At 47.0% G+C, this 15,397-nt stretch overlaps 1 protein-coding gene across 5 annotated transcripts; it reads left to right on the top strand.

Annotated features, from left to right (window-relative positions):
- The first annotated feature begins 751 nt into the window (after nt 1–751).
- On the top strand, nt 752–15,394 carry PRPF31 (pre-mRNA processing factor 31). Of its 5 annotated transcripts, none has more exons than XM_084805635.1 (15): nt 752–819; nt 3,152–3,337; nt 4,123–4,183; nt 4,736–4,819; nt 5,252–5,349; nt 5,792–5,898; nt 7,909–8,078; nt 8,645–8,802; nt 8,891–8,980; nt 10,367–10,494; nt 11,145–11,217; nt 12,050–12,178; nt 13,077–13,175; nt 13,720–13,809; nt 14,994–15,394. In XM_084805635.1, the coding sequence occupies exons 2-15, from the start codon at nt 3,164–3,166 to the stop codon at nt 15,138–15,140; spliced, it is 1,608 nt and encodes a 535-aa protein (XP_084661761.1). In that variant the 5' UTR covers nt 752–819; nt 3,152–3,163; the 3' UTR covers nt 15,141–15,394. The 5 variants fall into 5 exon arrangements, with proteins under 5 accessions (XP_084661761.1, XP_084661760.1, XP_084661762.1 ...); XM_084805634.1 differs by having other exon boundaries at nt 752–919; XM_084805636.1 differs by lacking the exon at nt 14,994–15,394 and having other exon boundaries at nt 752–919; nt 13,720–13,944.
- Nucleotides 15,395–15,397: the final 3 nt, after the last annotated feature.

Raw genomic sequence — 15,397 nt, 5'->3', positions numbered from 1 at the left:
CCCCGATTACGTATACAGTGGGCGTCCCTCCGTTCATTTAATGGCTTCTACAGGAACGGGCTCGGGAGGGAAGGAGGGACGGAGATCGCGCTTGCGCAGTGAAGGACAGTTGCGTCATGAGGCGTTTGAGCGAACCGTGACCATAGAGATAGATTCTCCACGGGGGGAGGGGAAAGTGGCGACGCTCTAGCCCTTGGCATCTCTATACTGAAACGTCTATTTTGTTGCATTGGAAGTTAGGGCGGTAAATCCAGCTCAGGTTTAGCCCGGAAGTGCTGAAGGTCTGCGATGTGTGCATAAATTTAAGTTTTCTTCTATCTCTGTAGACAGTAAGTCTATGCCAAGGAAATGCTGGCGTGATAGAGAACGTAGACTACATAACATACCTCTTTTGGGAGAGGCCTCCGTGCGGGCAAATGCCAGAAATATCTTCTCAGGGGTGACTGACTCGAAATTCGAACGACACTTCCGGCTCCCTGTTGAACGCGGCCGTGTGCGTGGGTTCCCGATGCAAAGTAATGAGGCAGCACCATAGTGTTAAGATTGTAGAGCTGCTTCATTGCACTCTAGACCTTTGCCACGCATATGGCAGCATCCGGCCTGAAACTGGAAGTGTGCGCTCTGTGCGACTCTTTCCCTGCTTCTTTTGCTACCTCCATGTATTAGCTTCGCGCGTGGCACGGCGGGGCGGAGGCGCTACTTGATGACGAAACGAAGAGCGACGGAGCTGGGGGTGTGACGTATTTATTGTGGGACTGAGAGGAGGTGCGGAGTTGGTGGTGTTCGTTTGTGCGAAGAAGGCGCGGGAGAGACGAGCCGGTGAGGCGAAAGCGGAGCAAGGAGCTCCTGAACTTTGGCTTCTCGAAGGGCGAGAAGTTGGGGCGAGGCTGGGTTGAGGCTGCTCAGTGAGCAGCGGAAGGTAGGTGAGAAGGCGAGAGGGATTTGTTTTGCTTCTCCGGAGCTTCCTCAGAGGAGCTCGGGGCAGCGTGAATGGTTCTCCCCCGCCCTTTATCCTCATAACAACCCTGTGAGGTAGTCCAGGCTGAACGGCAGTGACTGCCCCAAGGTCACCCAGCGAGCTCCATTGCTCAGCGGGGTTCTGAACCTGGGTCTCCTCCCTGTAGAGGCCAACGCTCAAACGGCTACGTCACGCTGCCTCTCAGATGAGTAGGGATTGTTCTGCGTCAGCAGTAATAACAATTAATAATAATCGAGCAGTTCTCCGAAGTGCTTCCCATACACCAGGGGTGTAGAACGTCAGGCCTGGGGACCACATCTGGCTCACCTGAGGTCCCAATCTGGCCTGGGGTTCCCCAGATAGCCAAACCTCTTCCCCCAGCCCCACCCCCCTTACCTAAGCTGCCAATTGTTTGGTGATTTCCCAGCTTTTGCGTGTCCCCTACCTCCAGTACTTAAACGTTGAACTGCTTCTCCTAAGGTTTCATTACTGGCAGTAACTTTAAGCTAGAATATGCTGGTATTTGGGCCCCCCACTCTTGTTACATTTGGCCCCACCCACTACTGACCTGTGGCCCTCAGAAGTGTCTCTAAAATGGAATTTGGCCCTCAAACTGAAGGAGGTTTTGCACCCCTGCCATATGCTATCCCATTGTCACTTGCAAATGGATCCCCAGCCCCAGCTGCATCTTTTACTGTTTTGTCTAGGCCTTGTTTATCATTTGCATTCTGCATAGTAATGGGCTACTCTTATTTCTCACATTGATGACCTTTCTGGCATCACTTTGTAATCACATCTGCAGACTGCCCCTTCTCCTGCCTGTTCACATGTAGCCAGGAAGCCTTCCCTAACCTGGTACCTTCCAGATGTGTAGAACTACACTGTTGGGCATGTTGGTGGGGGATGATGTGATTTGTAGTCCAAAAGATCTAGTAGGTACCAGACAGGATAAGGCTGTGTAAAAGCATATGTGCTCTGCTAAATGGGGACAACACTTCTTCATGAGCGCATGCAGTTCTTCACTGTTGCATTTAGCACATGCAACAATAAATCTCCTAGTCTTCAAGGTATCACAGGGCTTTTCCTTGTTTTTGCTCGTGTACTAATGCTTTCACAAACTTTTCAAGGAAGTTTAATAGTATCTGAGATGGAGCTTTGCCTCAGTTTCTGCTCTGCTGCAAGCTTGAAACTGAAACTTTACAGCATGCGCAACTTTACTACAGTTCATGCAGTACTTGCTTTCTGGCTGATAGGATGTGAAGGACGAGTTTTTGAAACCACTGTTAATTTTAGCCCTGGGAAAGGAAGGGGGGGGTAGTTGGAGGAGTGACTTGGTAGTGGTAGTGTGGCCCTTGTATAGAGAGGAAAACCAAGAGCAGAAAGTAGAAGCTGGCTGATTGGGCTGGGATGAGTGGAGTTGAGGGAGAGGTTTGGAAATTGGCATGAATTCTGGGAATGAATAATTAGTGTGGAATGATAGTGAAATCTGTACCAGGGTTTATTTGAGTTGTGGAGGGTAGAAGGAATAATCTGAATTGAAAACTGAAAAGGTTATTGGAGAAACCAGAGCTAAGGAGAGATCTCTTACCTGAAGTGGGTTTCAACAGGGGGTAGTTGCAACTGTGGAAAAGGGGAGATGCCTTTAGAGGGGGGCTGAGGAATAGAACGAAAAGGGAAATTGAAACTGAGGGGCACAGTGGGTCAGGGATTTGTGCTGATGGATGTCTAGAATCATAGAGTTGGAAGGGGCCATTAAGTCCAACCCCCTACTGAGTGCAGGAATCCAGTTTAAAACATCTCTTTGGCAGAAGGCTGTCTAATCTCTGCTTGAATAACTCCAGCAATGGAGAGCCTACCTAGGCAGTTGGTTCCATTGTCTGACTGCTCTGACTGTTAGGAAGTCTTTCCTGATGTTCAACCAAAATCTGCCTTCCTGTAACTTAAGCCCATTATTTTGTGTCCTACGGTCTTGGATGATAGATAACAGATTTTGGCCCTCTAGGGACTGTGTTTGGCTATCTGGGGAGTTCTTGAGATTGCTCCTGCCTCATGGCTCTATTAGGGTAGATAGTACTAAGAATTGCTCCCAGCCCCAGTACTGAAGGAAATGACAGATGAGTTAGAGTCTGAATGTGTATGTCAGTTATTATTATTTGGTTTTCTTCCATTACCCTGTCTCTCTTCCTTCCGCAGGCTTGATCCACCATGTCCTTAGCAGACGAGCTATTGGCTGACCTCGAGGAGGCAGCGGAGGAAGAGGATGGCAGCTTTGCAGATGAGGAGGATGAGCCTCCCATTGAGGATGTCCAGGAGGAGATGCAATTGGATCTAGCAACTGATTCAGTCAAGAGTATCGCCAAGCTGTGGGATAGCAAGATGGTGAGAGAAAAGAGCTGGGCTGCGGGGCCACCTTCCTCCTAGAGCAGCAGTGGCCAATTTAATAAGCCCACAGGAGACTAATTTTTTGTGACCCAATTGCTTAGGTGGAATGGAGAGGCACAAAATAGCTAAATATATATTGAAAATCAGTCCACATTATATCAGTGAGAATAGCATGAAGTTGCTTGAGTAAAATCAACATCTCCTGAGAATCCAGATGTTCATTTAGTTAAGTGTCAAAGATTCAAATGTGGCAAGTGCATTTCAAACAGAGTTTTTCTCTTCAGCCGTGGTGGTGGGAATTCAATATACAGTATTTCTACTCTTCATTATTCAAAAGCTCTTCCAAAAGGTTCCAAAAGAGGATTCAGCATCCACCCTGCTTGTTCTACAACAGCCGTCCCCAACCTCGTGCCCCCCAGATTGTTCTGGACTTAAACCCCCCTCACCCCCAGCCAGCATGGGCAATGGTCAGGAATGCTGGGAGTTGTAGTCCAAAAGATATGGAGGGCACCATTAGAACATAAGAGCCATGCTGGATCAGACCAAGGATCCATCTAGTCCAGCTTTGTATTCACACAATGGCTGACCAGCTGCCCACTGGAAACCCACAAGCAGGACATGAATGCAACGGCACCCTCCCGCCCATGTTCCCAGCAACTGAGGTTGGGGAAGCCTGTTCTGTAATCTTCCACTCCTGTTCTAGACTTTGGGGTGTAGGCTGACTTTGAGGATGCTGTCTTCCAAAGCATGCTCGAACATCTCTTTGTATTTCTTCTGTTTAGTTTGCTGAAATCATGTTGAAGATTGAGGAATACATCAGCAAACAGCCCAAAGCATCTGAAGGTATGGAGTCTGATTTGGAGAAGAGATCACCCTACAGGTGCATGCACAGGTGTATGTGCTTGAATCCTGACACTCCACTTGAGCCCCAAACCCATTCGTGCAGGGCAGAACCCACTACAGGGTCTTGTGTGCCCATATGCCAGGGGTGAAGAACCTCAGCCCTGACATTCCCGTCCTGCCTTCTGGTGTTGTCCAGAAAGCTATGCCCCCTTCCCCTCCTGTCCCCCAGCCATTGATCATTTAGTAGTTTCTTGGCTTTTGTGCAATTTCTTCCCCATTCTAAAACATTGAAATGCCTCTCCTAAAGCTTCATTACTGGCAGTAAGAGCTTTTAGCTGCACCGTACTGATACTTTGGCCCCGCCACATTTGCCTCTGGCTCTGCCCCTTTTGCCCCACCCATCACTGGAATGTGCCCCCAAGAGCTTCTCTGAAATGGTATTTGGCCCTCAGGCTGAAAGAGGTTCTGCACCCCTGCCATACACCCATCTCACTGTTACCTTAGGTCCATGCCCCATATGGATTTTGACTGTGCCCTTTCCTCTCTTCCCAGTTCTAGGCCCGGTAGAGGCTGCCCCTGAATACAGAGTCATTGTGGATGCCAACAACCTAACAGTGGAGATTGAGAATGAGCTGAGTGAGTGCAAGCCTTAGCTGCTTGCTTGGGCAGTGCGGGGCGGCAGGGAAGGCTGCTACCGAGTGGTATGAGGGTGGCAGGATAAATTAGGCAAGTTGTAGAGTTGAGGATGGCTGGATTCTCTGGAAGTGGGTGTGATTTAATAAGTAGAAGGCTGGAAACTAGAAGGTTTGGGATGCAAAGGGTGGGAGAGTGAGTGAGACAGTGAAAATTGTAAGGCAGTTCAAGGAGTGTTTTGAGAGGTGCACTTCCTTTCTTCGGCAACAAACGGTCCAGACTAGCCAATTCCTGAAAAGGCTCTATGGTCCAGCAGAACTAAAAACACTCTGGGTTAGTATATTCCTGGCAGCTTGCTTTTATTCTCTCTAATGTGACAATGCTCTGTGCTGCTGTCAGCCTTTTTGAGTGGTCTTTACCTTTTTCACTCTCCAGACATTATTCACAAGTTTATCCGGGACAAATACTCCAAACGATTCCCAGAACTGGAATCTCTTGTACCTAATGCTCTGGACTACATCCGGACTGTCAAGGTATTGTGCTTATGTTTTGAAATACATGTTTCTTAAGTGTGCATTATTGACTAGCATCAATCCCAGTGGCTCTGGAATCCTTAACAAAGGAATCCTTCAGTTACTTCTGCTACACTATGGTTATTTGTCACATTCAAGTGAATATTTTGAGAAGAACAGGGTGATTGAAGCATGCTGAAAATCTCTTAAGTATTTTTCAAATCCACTTATTTATGGTTTTGATATTAACATAATCAACCTTGATGGAAAGCTTATGGAAATTAGAACTGGCCCTCAAGAGAAATCATGCTTTTCAGTAAGAGTAGAACTGGAATTCCCACAAATAGGGATGAAGTTTCAGGTGCACATGTTTATGATGCCTGTCAGCCCAGCAGGTGTCTAGAGTTTCACTTTCTCTCTGCTTCGATTGCTAATTCCTGCTTAAAATGTCTAACCCTTGCAGGAACTAGGCAACAGCTTGGACAAATGCAAGAACAATGAGAACCTTCAACAGATCCTTACCAATGCCACAATCATGGTGGTCAGTGTCACAGCATCCACTACCCAGGGGTAAGGTGGGCGCTCTGCAAGGGTAGAGGGGAGGGTTTAGCAGGGGTATGGCAGATAGGCCAGCATCTAGAACAGAAGAGGGGTAGGGGATGAATCTACTTGTGCTGCTGAAGAAGGTAGAATGGGCTGTGCAACTTGAGACTGTGGGTGGGGAATCACTTTTTTAATAGGAGAGCATTAATAGGAGAGCATACCAAGAACAGAGGGTCTAATCCACCCTTATTCTTTGTGGTGTGCTAGGTTTTCCCCCCTCCTCTTGCAGGGAGCTTCTCTTTTATATAGGGGAGCATTAGACAATTATCTCCTGCAGTCTGGAGTGATACAGTTCAGTCTATTCTGTGTGTGTAGAACAGGCCGATCACAGAAGTTTTCCTTTTCAGGGCCGATGTTGGGGTCTGGATGCAAGTGTGTGATTTTCAGGTGGCCTTCAGAAAGTCATTATCTGCCTCTCATTTGAGTGGGGTGTGGAGACAGGTGATGAGATGTGTGAAGTGAACTTCTGTAGCTCACTTTAGACAGAAATAAAATTGAGTGCTCTGATATTTGCAGTTGTACCAACAATTTGCTAGCTGTCCTGGGCATGGAGATGTGTTTCTTCCTCCAAAGGAAGCTGTGTATTTTCAAAGTATTAAAGGGGTGGATTGCTCTCAACCATGTTCCTGTATCCCTCCACACTTTCTTCTCACTGAAACTGCTCATCTTCCACCATGTTGATGAGTTCTTAAATATGTACTCCTAACTTGCTTGAGATCCGCATTCTGCTTCTGAGGCCCCTCTGTCCCTCACCAAGAGAAGTGTGGTTGGTGGGGGCGAGAGAGGGCCTTTTCGGTTGTGCCTGAATTGTGGACTAGTCTCTGGAGGAGGTTTATTTTAACTGTTCAGTTCTGGTGGGCATCTTTCTTAATTTGTGACATTGTTTTCATCTGTTACATGCTTACTTTGGTTATATTAATGCTGTTTGCTTTATCTCACTGTTATTATTGCTTTTAATTTGTGAGCCACCTTGAGTATGATTTATCATAGAATGGTGGGGTATAGATGTCAAAAAGAAATTATATCTATCTGCCTCAAAATATATTATTATTCCAGTGTCTACCTTAGATGGTCATTTACATAATGAACAGCTTATTCATCAGATTTCATTAGACAAAACTGCTGTAAACTTGAGTGGTGTAGCTCAATGCAGTTGCTGTTATGACAGGTAACTCTGAGTGGAGGTTAAGCAGGAACACAGGTGCTCTGATGTACTTCAGCAGCGATGGCCAGTGGGTGGTGTTTACTGCTCTCCCCAGAGACTTCTAAGAGATGCTGTCAATGTCTCAGAAAGCATCTGCCAGGTCATATGACTCATACTGTGAGTGAATTTACTAATTCCTTTTGGCTTATGCATTCTGCTGGAGTTGTAAATCTAAATGCACCAGTGGGACCTGCAACAAAACGTTACGGTCTGGATTGCTCCTTTTCAGGCTTCCTTTTCACTCCATTCTTACCTTCCTCCACCCCATTTTTCAATTCCCCCCCCATGTCAGTCAGCAGTCCGTGCCAACTGATCATGCTCTGTCCTTATTGGGCTGTTCTGGGGTCCCCCCCCCTTAGGGTTTCAACATATTTTTTTTGTACTTCTATGAACTGTGGGGTTCCCCCAAGCCTGCTGGTCCCTCCCTCTTGTATGTGGACAGTGCTGTATGGGCTACATAAAGACTGGCATTTGGAGAAGGTGATACTGACAGCTATTAGAACAAAAACCATCACAGGGCTTTAGCATTTCAGGTGTTGGTGTGGAGGCTGAGAATTAGAGCAGGCTGGTCTAGTTCAGGGGTGGGCAACTTGTGGTCCTCCAGATGTTTTGGCCTACAACTCCCATAATCTCTCACCAGGGCCACAGGTTGCCCAGCTCTGGTCAAGTAGTTAGGCCTCAATTATTTGTTTGTTGTATTTCTATACTGCCCATTGGCCGAAGCCCTCCGGGTGGTTTGCAAAGCCTCTGGTGTGGTCTTTCTCTCACTGTAGACAACAATTAACTGAGGAAGAACTGGAACGCATTGAGGAGGCCTGTGACATGGCCCTGGAGCTGAATCAGTCCAAGCACCGCATCTATGAGTACGTGGAGTCCCGCATGTCGTTCATTGCCCCCAACTTGTCCATCATTGTGGGAGCCTCCACTGCTGCTAAGATCATGGGTGAGATTCTTGGCTGGGGTTTGTAGATTTGGTATGGAGGAGGAGAGCTTCTTGTAGACTAGAGTATGGAACTGTGGCGCTTCCCTAGTCTGGCATTGGCAGAAAGGGACCTGAAGCAGTTGGGTCTCGGAGGGGGATGTGAAAGTTTTCCTTCAAAAGGGTGAGACATCTCTGCTCTGGTATGATTAGTTACTAGGGTAGATTATTTTATTCTTACAATCAATCTTTCCAACTCTCAAAGCCTGTCAAAATAGTTTACAAACAAGCTACAGAATGCGAAAGTTGAAAAAAATAAACATGAAGTATGCAGCCCAATAAATGATCCATATAGCAGTGTAGGTTGCATTGCTGATCTGTGATTGGTTCTGGCAGGTCTCTGTCACTGGGGATTAGCAGAGGGCCCTTTTGGGGAACCTCCAGAACCAACTTTCTAGTGGAAGGGCCTTGTCTGCAAATCTCAATGGGCGGAGGAGGCTGAGATGGCCAGGGTTGGCTGGCCCAAAAGCTTGACCCTTCTGGGCCACTTGCTCTGTGGAGTTCATTCTGCATTGTCCTTCCTTCCCAAGGTATTGCTGGTGGTCTCACAAACCTCTCCAAAATGCCGGCCTGTAACATCATGCTTCTGGGCGCCCAGAGGAAGACGCTGTCTGGCTTTTCCAGCACTTCAGTGCTGCCTCACACCGGCTATATCTACCACAGTGACATTGTGCAGTCGTTGCCTCCTGTATGTATGTGATTGTCTGCCTGATTGGTGTGCTGGCATAAGTGTTTCTCAGCGGCAACAAGTCAGTGCTGGTTTTTCCTCCTTGCAGGATCTGCGGAGGAAGGCAGCTCGGTTGGTGTCAGCAAAATGCACACTGGCAGCGCGAGTGGACAGCTTCCATGAGAGTCCAGAAGGGAAGGTGAGTGCAGGAGAAGGGATATTACATATTGGGCTGGTAGAGAGCATAAATGAGGGCTTCTGAGATCTCTGTGGGAAGTCTTAGGAGACTAAAAGCTTTAGTAAATAGGTACAGCAGGGCCTTCTTGGTGTTGGCACCTAGGACCTAGAACTCCCTCCCTGGGGTGGCTTGTTTAGCCTCTTCCTTTCCCTCCCAACCTTCAAGAAGATGGTCGAAATGTTTGCTTCGACAGTTTTACTGCTGTCTGATCCCCGGTTTGTTTATGTTTTTAGTAAGTTGATTTTTTTTTGCTACCATTTTATGTTTGAGCCACTTTGCAAGCCCCATATGGGCTTGAAAAACAGCACATGTGTATATAAGTTCTCGCTGGTGGGCCATTGGGATGGTAGGTAGGTAATGACTATGAAAGACAGGATGTATCCATTCCCTTAAAGCAGGAGTAAGTTAGAATGGAATTAAAAGGACAAGAATGATGGGGAGAACTGTGTGTATGTTTTTATTCATTGCACATTTACTCCGCCCTTCCTCCAAAGGGCTTGAGAGTAGCACAGATAGCTCTTCTCCCCCTCACCCGTTTTATCCACACTTCAGCTCTCTTGAGGTGGGTTAGGCCAAGAGACAGTGACTGGCCCAAAGTTATGCACTAAGCTTTATGGCTCAGGGATGCTTTGAACCTGGGTCTCCCAAGTTCTAGTCCAATAGTTATACCCAACTGATTCAATAGTTTTTGTTGGGAAGAAGAGGATTCTCAGTTTGGGCTAGGGAGTGAGCTGTTTGATCTGGATGGGGGTAGGATGAAAACTGGAGCTCCTGAGTCTTCTGTGGGGGAAGACTGAAAGATAGAGCTACATCTGAGAAGAGGAATGAAGCTTATCCCTGGCACCCAGGAGTGGGAACCGCTGGCCCGCAAGCCAAATCTTGCCCACCAGCCCTCTTAATCTAGCTGCTGGCCATGCCCCTCTCCCCTTGGGGGTGGCTGCTCCTCATTCAGGGAACATTACGCAAGTCAGGGCCAGAGAAGGCCAGCATGTTTTCCTGTTCTGTTGCAGGTTGGGTGGGTTTGCCATTCTGTTCTTCTTTTCCCCACTGATAGCAACATTTAAATGACCAGTGGAGGAAGTTTGAATGCTGTATGTTTCTTGGGGGTGTTTTGGGAGGGGCAGGGAGATGGAGTCTGCACACAGCAGAGACAAGTGGTCTAGCGTTTTGAACATAGGCAAGAGCTGCATCTGTTACTCTGCTCACTTTGGCTCTAGCTCTGCCTGCTGTTTGAATGCGGCCCCCAACAGGTTTCTACTGAGGTAATGTGGCACCTGGGCTGAAAAAGGTTCCCCACTGTTGCTGTGTAACCCCATACAGCATTTTTTCCTTCTGTTAACAATCTAGGTTGGTTATGATCTCAAGGAGGAAATTGAGAGGAAATTTGACAAGTGGCAGGAGCCACCTCCGGTCAAACAGGTGAAGCCACTGCCAGCTCCCTTGGATGGGCAAAGGAAGAAACGTGGAGGACGCAGGTGCGAGGGACAATGCAAGAGATGCCTCAAAGGGGGTGGGGTGAGGGGAAAGCTGGCTGAGCTGAGTGGCATGGCAGGGCTGAGTGTGTGAGGAAATAAAAACTAGGAGTACTCCAGATCTAATGCTAATGGATACACATTTTGGTTTGATTTTAAAATAGCATTTATTGCATCAGATGTTCTTTTTTCATGGAAAAGAGAGAAATTTAACTATCTTTTAAAAAATTACTATTTTTTAAATGTATTTTCTTATGGCTATTGGCTGTGCTGTCTGGGAATGATGGGAGTTGGAGTCCAACACATCTGGAGGGCGCCAGGTTGGGGAAGCCTGCATTATGACCTGGTTTTTGAGCTGAGAATTGCTTCAGAACATTTAGGAAGTGTGAAAGATAACTTTCAATCTCCATATTTGTCTGTGAGGTATCGATATGGTCAGCCTGTATCGCAATTCACAAAGCACAGCTGCTTGGAATTCACAGAGCGTCCCAACTCATATCTTTCTTATCAGCGAACCTAGGACTTCTGGCATTCAGCCGTTTTCTTGCTGATGTCATGCCAAATATTCCATTTTTGGCCCCAACTGTGTGTCCTAGCAATAGGGCTTCAATGTTTTTCTCTTGATTTTAAAAATGCTTTCCTCCCTCCCTCAGGTATCGTAAGATGAAAGAGCGTCTTGGCCTAACAGAAATCCGGAAGCAGGCAAACCGGATGAGCTTTGGAGAGGTATGGCCTCTTGTAGAGCTTCCTTCCATAGGATTTGTCTTTGAGAACAGATGATTGTCTAATCTGTGATGAGGGTAGTAGAAACCAGGATTTCTGGGTTCTATTCATCAACCTTGCCCTTTTAACATGCATAATGTGGGGTGAAGAAAATCTTCTCCCGGGCAGGGATTGGAGGGCTGCTTCACATGTTATGTAGGAAAAGCAAAGGAAAGCACTTCCAAGCAATCCAGAGTATTAAACTCGCATGTAGCCTGTTAAATGTGTGTATTTAGTGTCTGCTCATGTGCTCAGATGTTTCATGTCTGCCACATCTGCATGCAGTGAAATACAAGCTTGTGTGATAGTTGCGTGCAACTGTGAACATGGGTGCTTCACAGCTGTTTTTACATGGAAGTATGTGGAAAAATGTATACAAGATGGGAAGTGACCCTGGGCAGGCTTGTACAATGAACAGCCAGCTTGATGTACTTTTACAGCTTTGAATGTCTATGACGTTTGGCCAGCTGTCCCCTCCCAGTTCTGATGTGCTTACATCTGACCCAAATCAGGCTACTTTAGGGAGCCTCCCCCTGGCCCACAATGGTGTTTTGGCGATTTGCCTCTTCTTAAATTGTAGGGTTCGCGATGGGGGGCTGGCTTCCGGTTGTATAGGTTTAAACTGAAAAGGGGATTCCAAAGAAGCCCCCTGTTTGTCCCTGACTGAGCGACCCTGGCAAAAACAGTCCATGCCCTTTGATGCAGTCAACCAGGTTGTCTGTTTTGATACTAACAAATCCAAATGTGACCTTTCTCTCTCTTTATCTTGCCTCCCCTGACACATCTCCTTTCCTAGATTGAAGAGGATGCTTACCAGGAAGACCTTGGGTTCAGCTTGGGCCACTTGGGCAAGTCTGGCAGTGGCCGTGTCCGACAAACGCAAGTCAATGAGGCCACGAAGGCACGCATCTCAAAGACATTGCAGGTTAGGAAGTGTGGCGTGCCAGGAGCTACCGATCCTGTTTGTTTGGGTTTTTTTTTTTCCTGTGATGAGGTAGTAGCATGAAGACCTCATATGAAATTCTCTGGATGGGCGTAGGCAGCATTAGGGACACAGGAAGTTGCCTTACACTGAATCAGACCATTGGTCCGTGTCGCCCAATGTTGTTGATGCTGACGGGCAGTGGCTCTCTCCAGGGTCTCAGGCGGGGATTTTGTCAGCCCTGCCTGGGGATTGAACCTGGGACCTCCTGCATGTAAAGCATGTGCTTTGCCACTGAGCCCTCCCCCACTAGCACACTGTCTTCGTGGTTTGAGTTAACTAATGCTAAGTGCACTAACAAGCAGGCCCCAGCTGAGCTTGAACTCTTACTGCAGCGTAGTTTTGTCAAGTGTATTTGTCCTATTCTTGCTCAAAGCTCTCGGCGACATTCTCCCCTTATGTTTATACTTTACATGGGGCAGCCCTTGAAAACTGTTTGGAAGCTTGAGCAGGCAGAGAATCAGGCTTATTCTCTAGCATTGTTGGTTGCGATTAGTCTCTAATAGTGATAGGTACATCTTAACATCAAGAGTGGCTTCCTTTTTAACGTCAGCGTGAAGGTGGCCACACTATTTGTCTGTAATTGGAGACTGAATGTGCCAGGGCAACTGGAGTAGCTAGAAACCCAGGGAGGGTCAGATCCTTGATGGTTCAACATGTAGTATGGGTTTGATGAGCTTCTGGTACTACGGAAGGCAGTAAATGTAGGCCATGCCTACATTCAGGGAGGGTCGAAATGGTTTAGCCCCCTCTCTATGCTTTAGCATCCCTTCTGTCTCCCTCTGTTGCTTCCCTTACAAAAGCCCTAATGGCTGCCATTTGCAAATGTCCTCCCAACCAGCGTACACTCCAGAAGCAAAGCATGGTGTACGGAGGGAAGTCGACCATCCGGGACCGCTCCTCAGGTACTGCATCCAGCGTGGCCTTCACTCCGCTGCAGGTAAGCACTGCTTTTGGCTCACCTGAAGTATCTGAAACTGGGATTGCTGTCTTGGAGGAGCATTGGGTGTACAAAGAGCTAGAAATGGTGGATTCTGGGTGTTTTGGAGGATGGAGTGTGTCTAGCAAGGGAACCAAGTCAGTTGAATACTACCTTTATTCTGTAGTTGTAGAACAAAGTACTTTTTTTCTGAAGGTTTTTAGAAATGAGGGTTTAGAATGCTGGAATACATACTATCTTGGCTGTAACCCTAAAACCTCTGATTTCCTCCACCCCTTGCCCTGGTGTTCTGGTTGTGAGTTTTGATATTAGCAGGTGTAGGTCATGCCTGGAGGGAAGATTTGCCAGCCTCAGTGTGTGCTGTCTCTTATTCTCTGCTTTTGCCAAGAAATATATTGCAAGCAATTGACTTCTGGACATGGAAGCTAGGGTATCATAGTTCTTTGTCTCTCCCACACTGCAGAGGCAGCCAGAGCCTGCTCTTCACATATTTTTAAATCGTTCTCTCTCTCACACACCTTTTTTTTTCCTCTTCTGTTGCCAGGGTCTGGAGATTGTGAACCCTCAGGCAGCTGAGAAGAAGGTAGCTGAAGCCAACCAGAAGTACTTCTCCAGCATGGCTGAGTTCTTAAAGGTGAAGAGTGAGAAGAGTGGCATCATGTCCACCTCATAACATTCTCCTCTTGCTATGGACACTAGCAGCTGGAACCACATATCAAATGCAGGCAGAGAGGCCTGTATGTTGGACGTGGGCCTTTGTTGGAGTTCCAGGGACTGTCTTACCCTTCAAAACTCTCACCTCTGAATGTTTCTTTCCAATCCTGGACCTAAGTGGTATTTTTTCTTCCTCGAACAATGTCATCATCAGACAGCCTATTATTTGGGGGCGGGGGGACTGTAATCGCATTATAGAGAGAATTCTGTTCTGAGGTCTGTTCCCAGGATTCGTGCAGTATTCAAAAGCAGATTAGTTAAGCTGTGAGCTGTTTCATGACATGGAGTAGCTAAGCTGAACTTACTAATCATTCGGTGTAGAGCCCCCATCACCACTAGACAAGCAAAAGCAAGTTGGCTTTATGTAAACTTCACTGTAAAGATAAGGAATGCTTTGGGATTGTGCCAGAGTGCTTCTCCCTTGCTGTCTTGGTTTAGGACAGGGCTGGGTGACCTGCGGCCCTCTAGATGTTTTGGCCTACAACTCCCATCAGTCCTAACCAGCATAGCCAATGCTGAGGGATAATGGAGTTGTAGGCCAGAACATCTGGGGGGCCACAAGTAGCCCACCCTTGGTTGAGGAAGACCAGGCAACTTACCTTTCAGGATATGGAGTTAAAAAGAAATCCCCTAGTTAGAGCTCATGTAAATTGCTTCCCATTGCCCTGGGATGGCTGTGCTTCATTGTGGGGGCATTGCCAAGGTTTGGCAGGGCAAGAGGAATCCCAGCAGTAAATAGTGCAGCCTCCCCAACTTTCTGCTCTCCAGGTGTATTGGACAACAGCTCCCACCATTCTGGCTGGGGATGATGTGGGAGTTGTAGTCTAACGTGTCTAGAGGGCACCAGGTTAAGGACAGGTGTAATTTCAGTCTGGTTAACACATTTTTAGAGAAAATGCTCCATAGCCGCTTATATTCAAGGGTAATGGTTTGTGTGCGTGAGAGAGAATGTATGTATGTGTGGGAATGGTAGGATGAATACCTGTGCTGTTGTGTAAAGTGGTGAGTGTAAAAATGGCTGTTTGGGGGATCTCAAGGTAAATTAAATTCCATTTCTCAATGAAGAAGCAAGCGGCTACTTACCCTTCGTATCTTAACTTTCAGGTGTGGACGAGGTTTGTTTTTAGTTTGACAGAGAAAGCTATAGCCCTTTTCTCCTATGTGAGTGACCAGGAAAGTGATCCCAGTGTGGTAGATTCCATGGGTGAGATCTTGCAGCGTATGCGCCAGGAGGAAATAATGATTGGCTAGAAGGTAACTCAGCCTTGGGAGTACCTTGGCTACAGGTGGAATGTCTGGATTTCTCCCTGAGAAGCAGAGAAACATGAATTCCTCAATTTCTACTGAATAACTGGGCTTGCTGTAGAGTTGTGGGGAGTGATGGTTGACATAGCTGGAATTTGTGGGGTGTGTTTTAACAGCTGTAGCATGAAACCTATTTGTCTGAAATGTATTTGTAACTTGTACATTTTGGGGGAAGAAATATAACTCTATTGAAACCTGTGTGT

The sequence above is a fragment of the Heloderma suspectum genome, chromosome 6 (genome assembly GCF_057233095.1).
Source record: "Heloderma suspectum isolate Gila_16-S chromosome 6, 16-S_ref, whole genome shotgun sequence".
Taxonomy (NCBI): Eukaryota; Metazoa; Chordata; class Lepidosauria; order Squamata; family Helodermatidae; genus Heloderma; species Heloderma suspectum.
This window is presented reverse-complemented; position numbering and strand designations above follow the sequence as displayed.

Bases quoted from the DNA above. Each gene is read 5' to 3' on its own strand.
- PRPF31 (XM_084805633.1), top strand. From the start codon at position 3,164: ATGTCCTTAGCAGACGAGCTATTGGCTGACCTCGAGGAGGCAGCGGAG. The intron at 8,079-8,644 runs GTGAGATTCTTG...TTCCTTCCCAAG, and splicing joins CACTGCTGCTAAGATCATGG to GTATTGCTGGTGGTCTCACA. The intron at 11,218-12,049 runs GTATGGCCTCTT...CTCCTTTCCTAG, and splicing joins ACCGGATGAGCTTTGGAGAG to ATTGAAGAGGATGCTTACCA.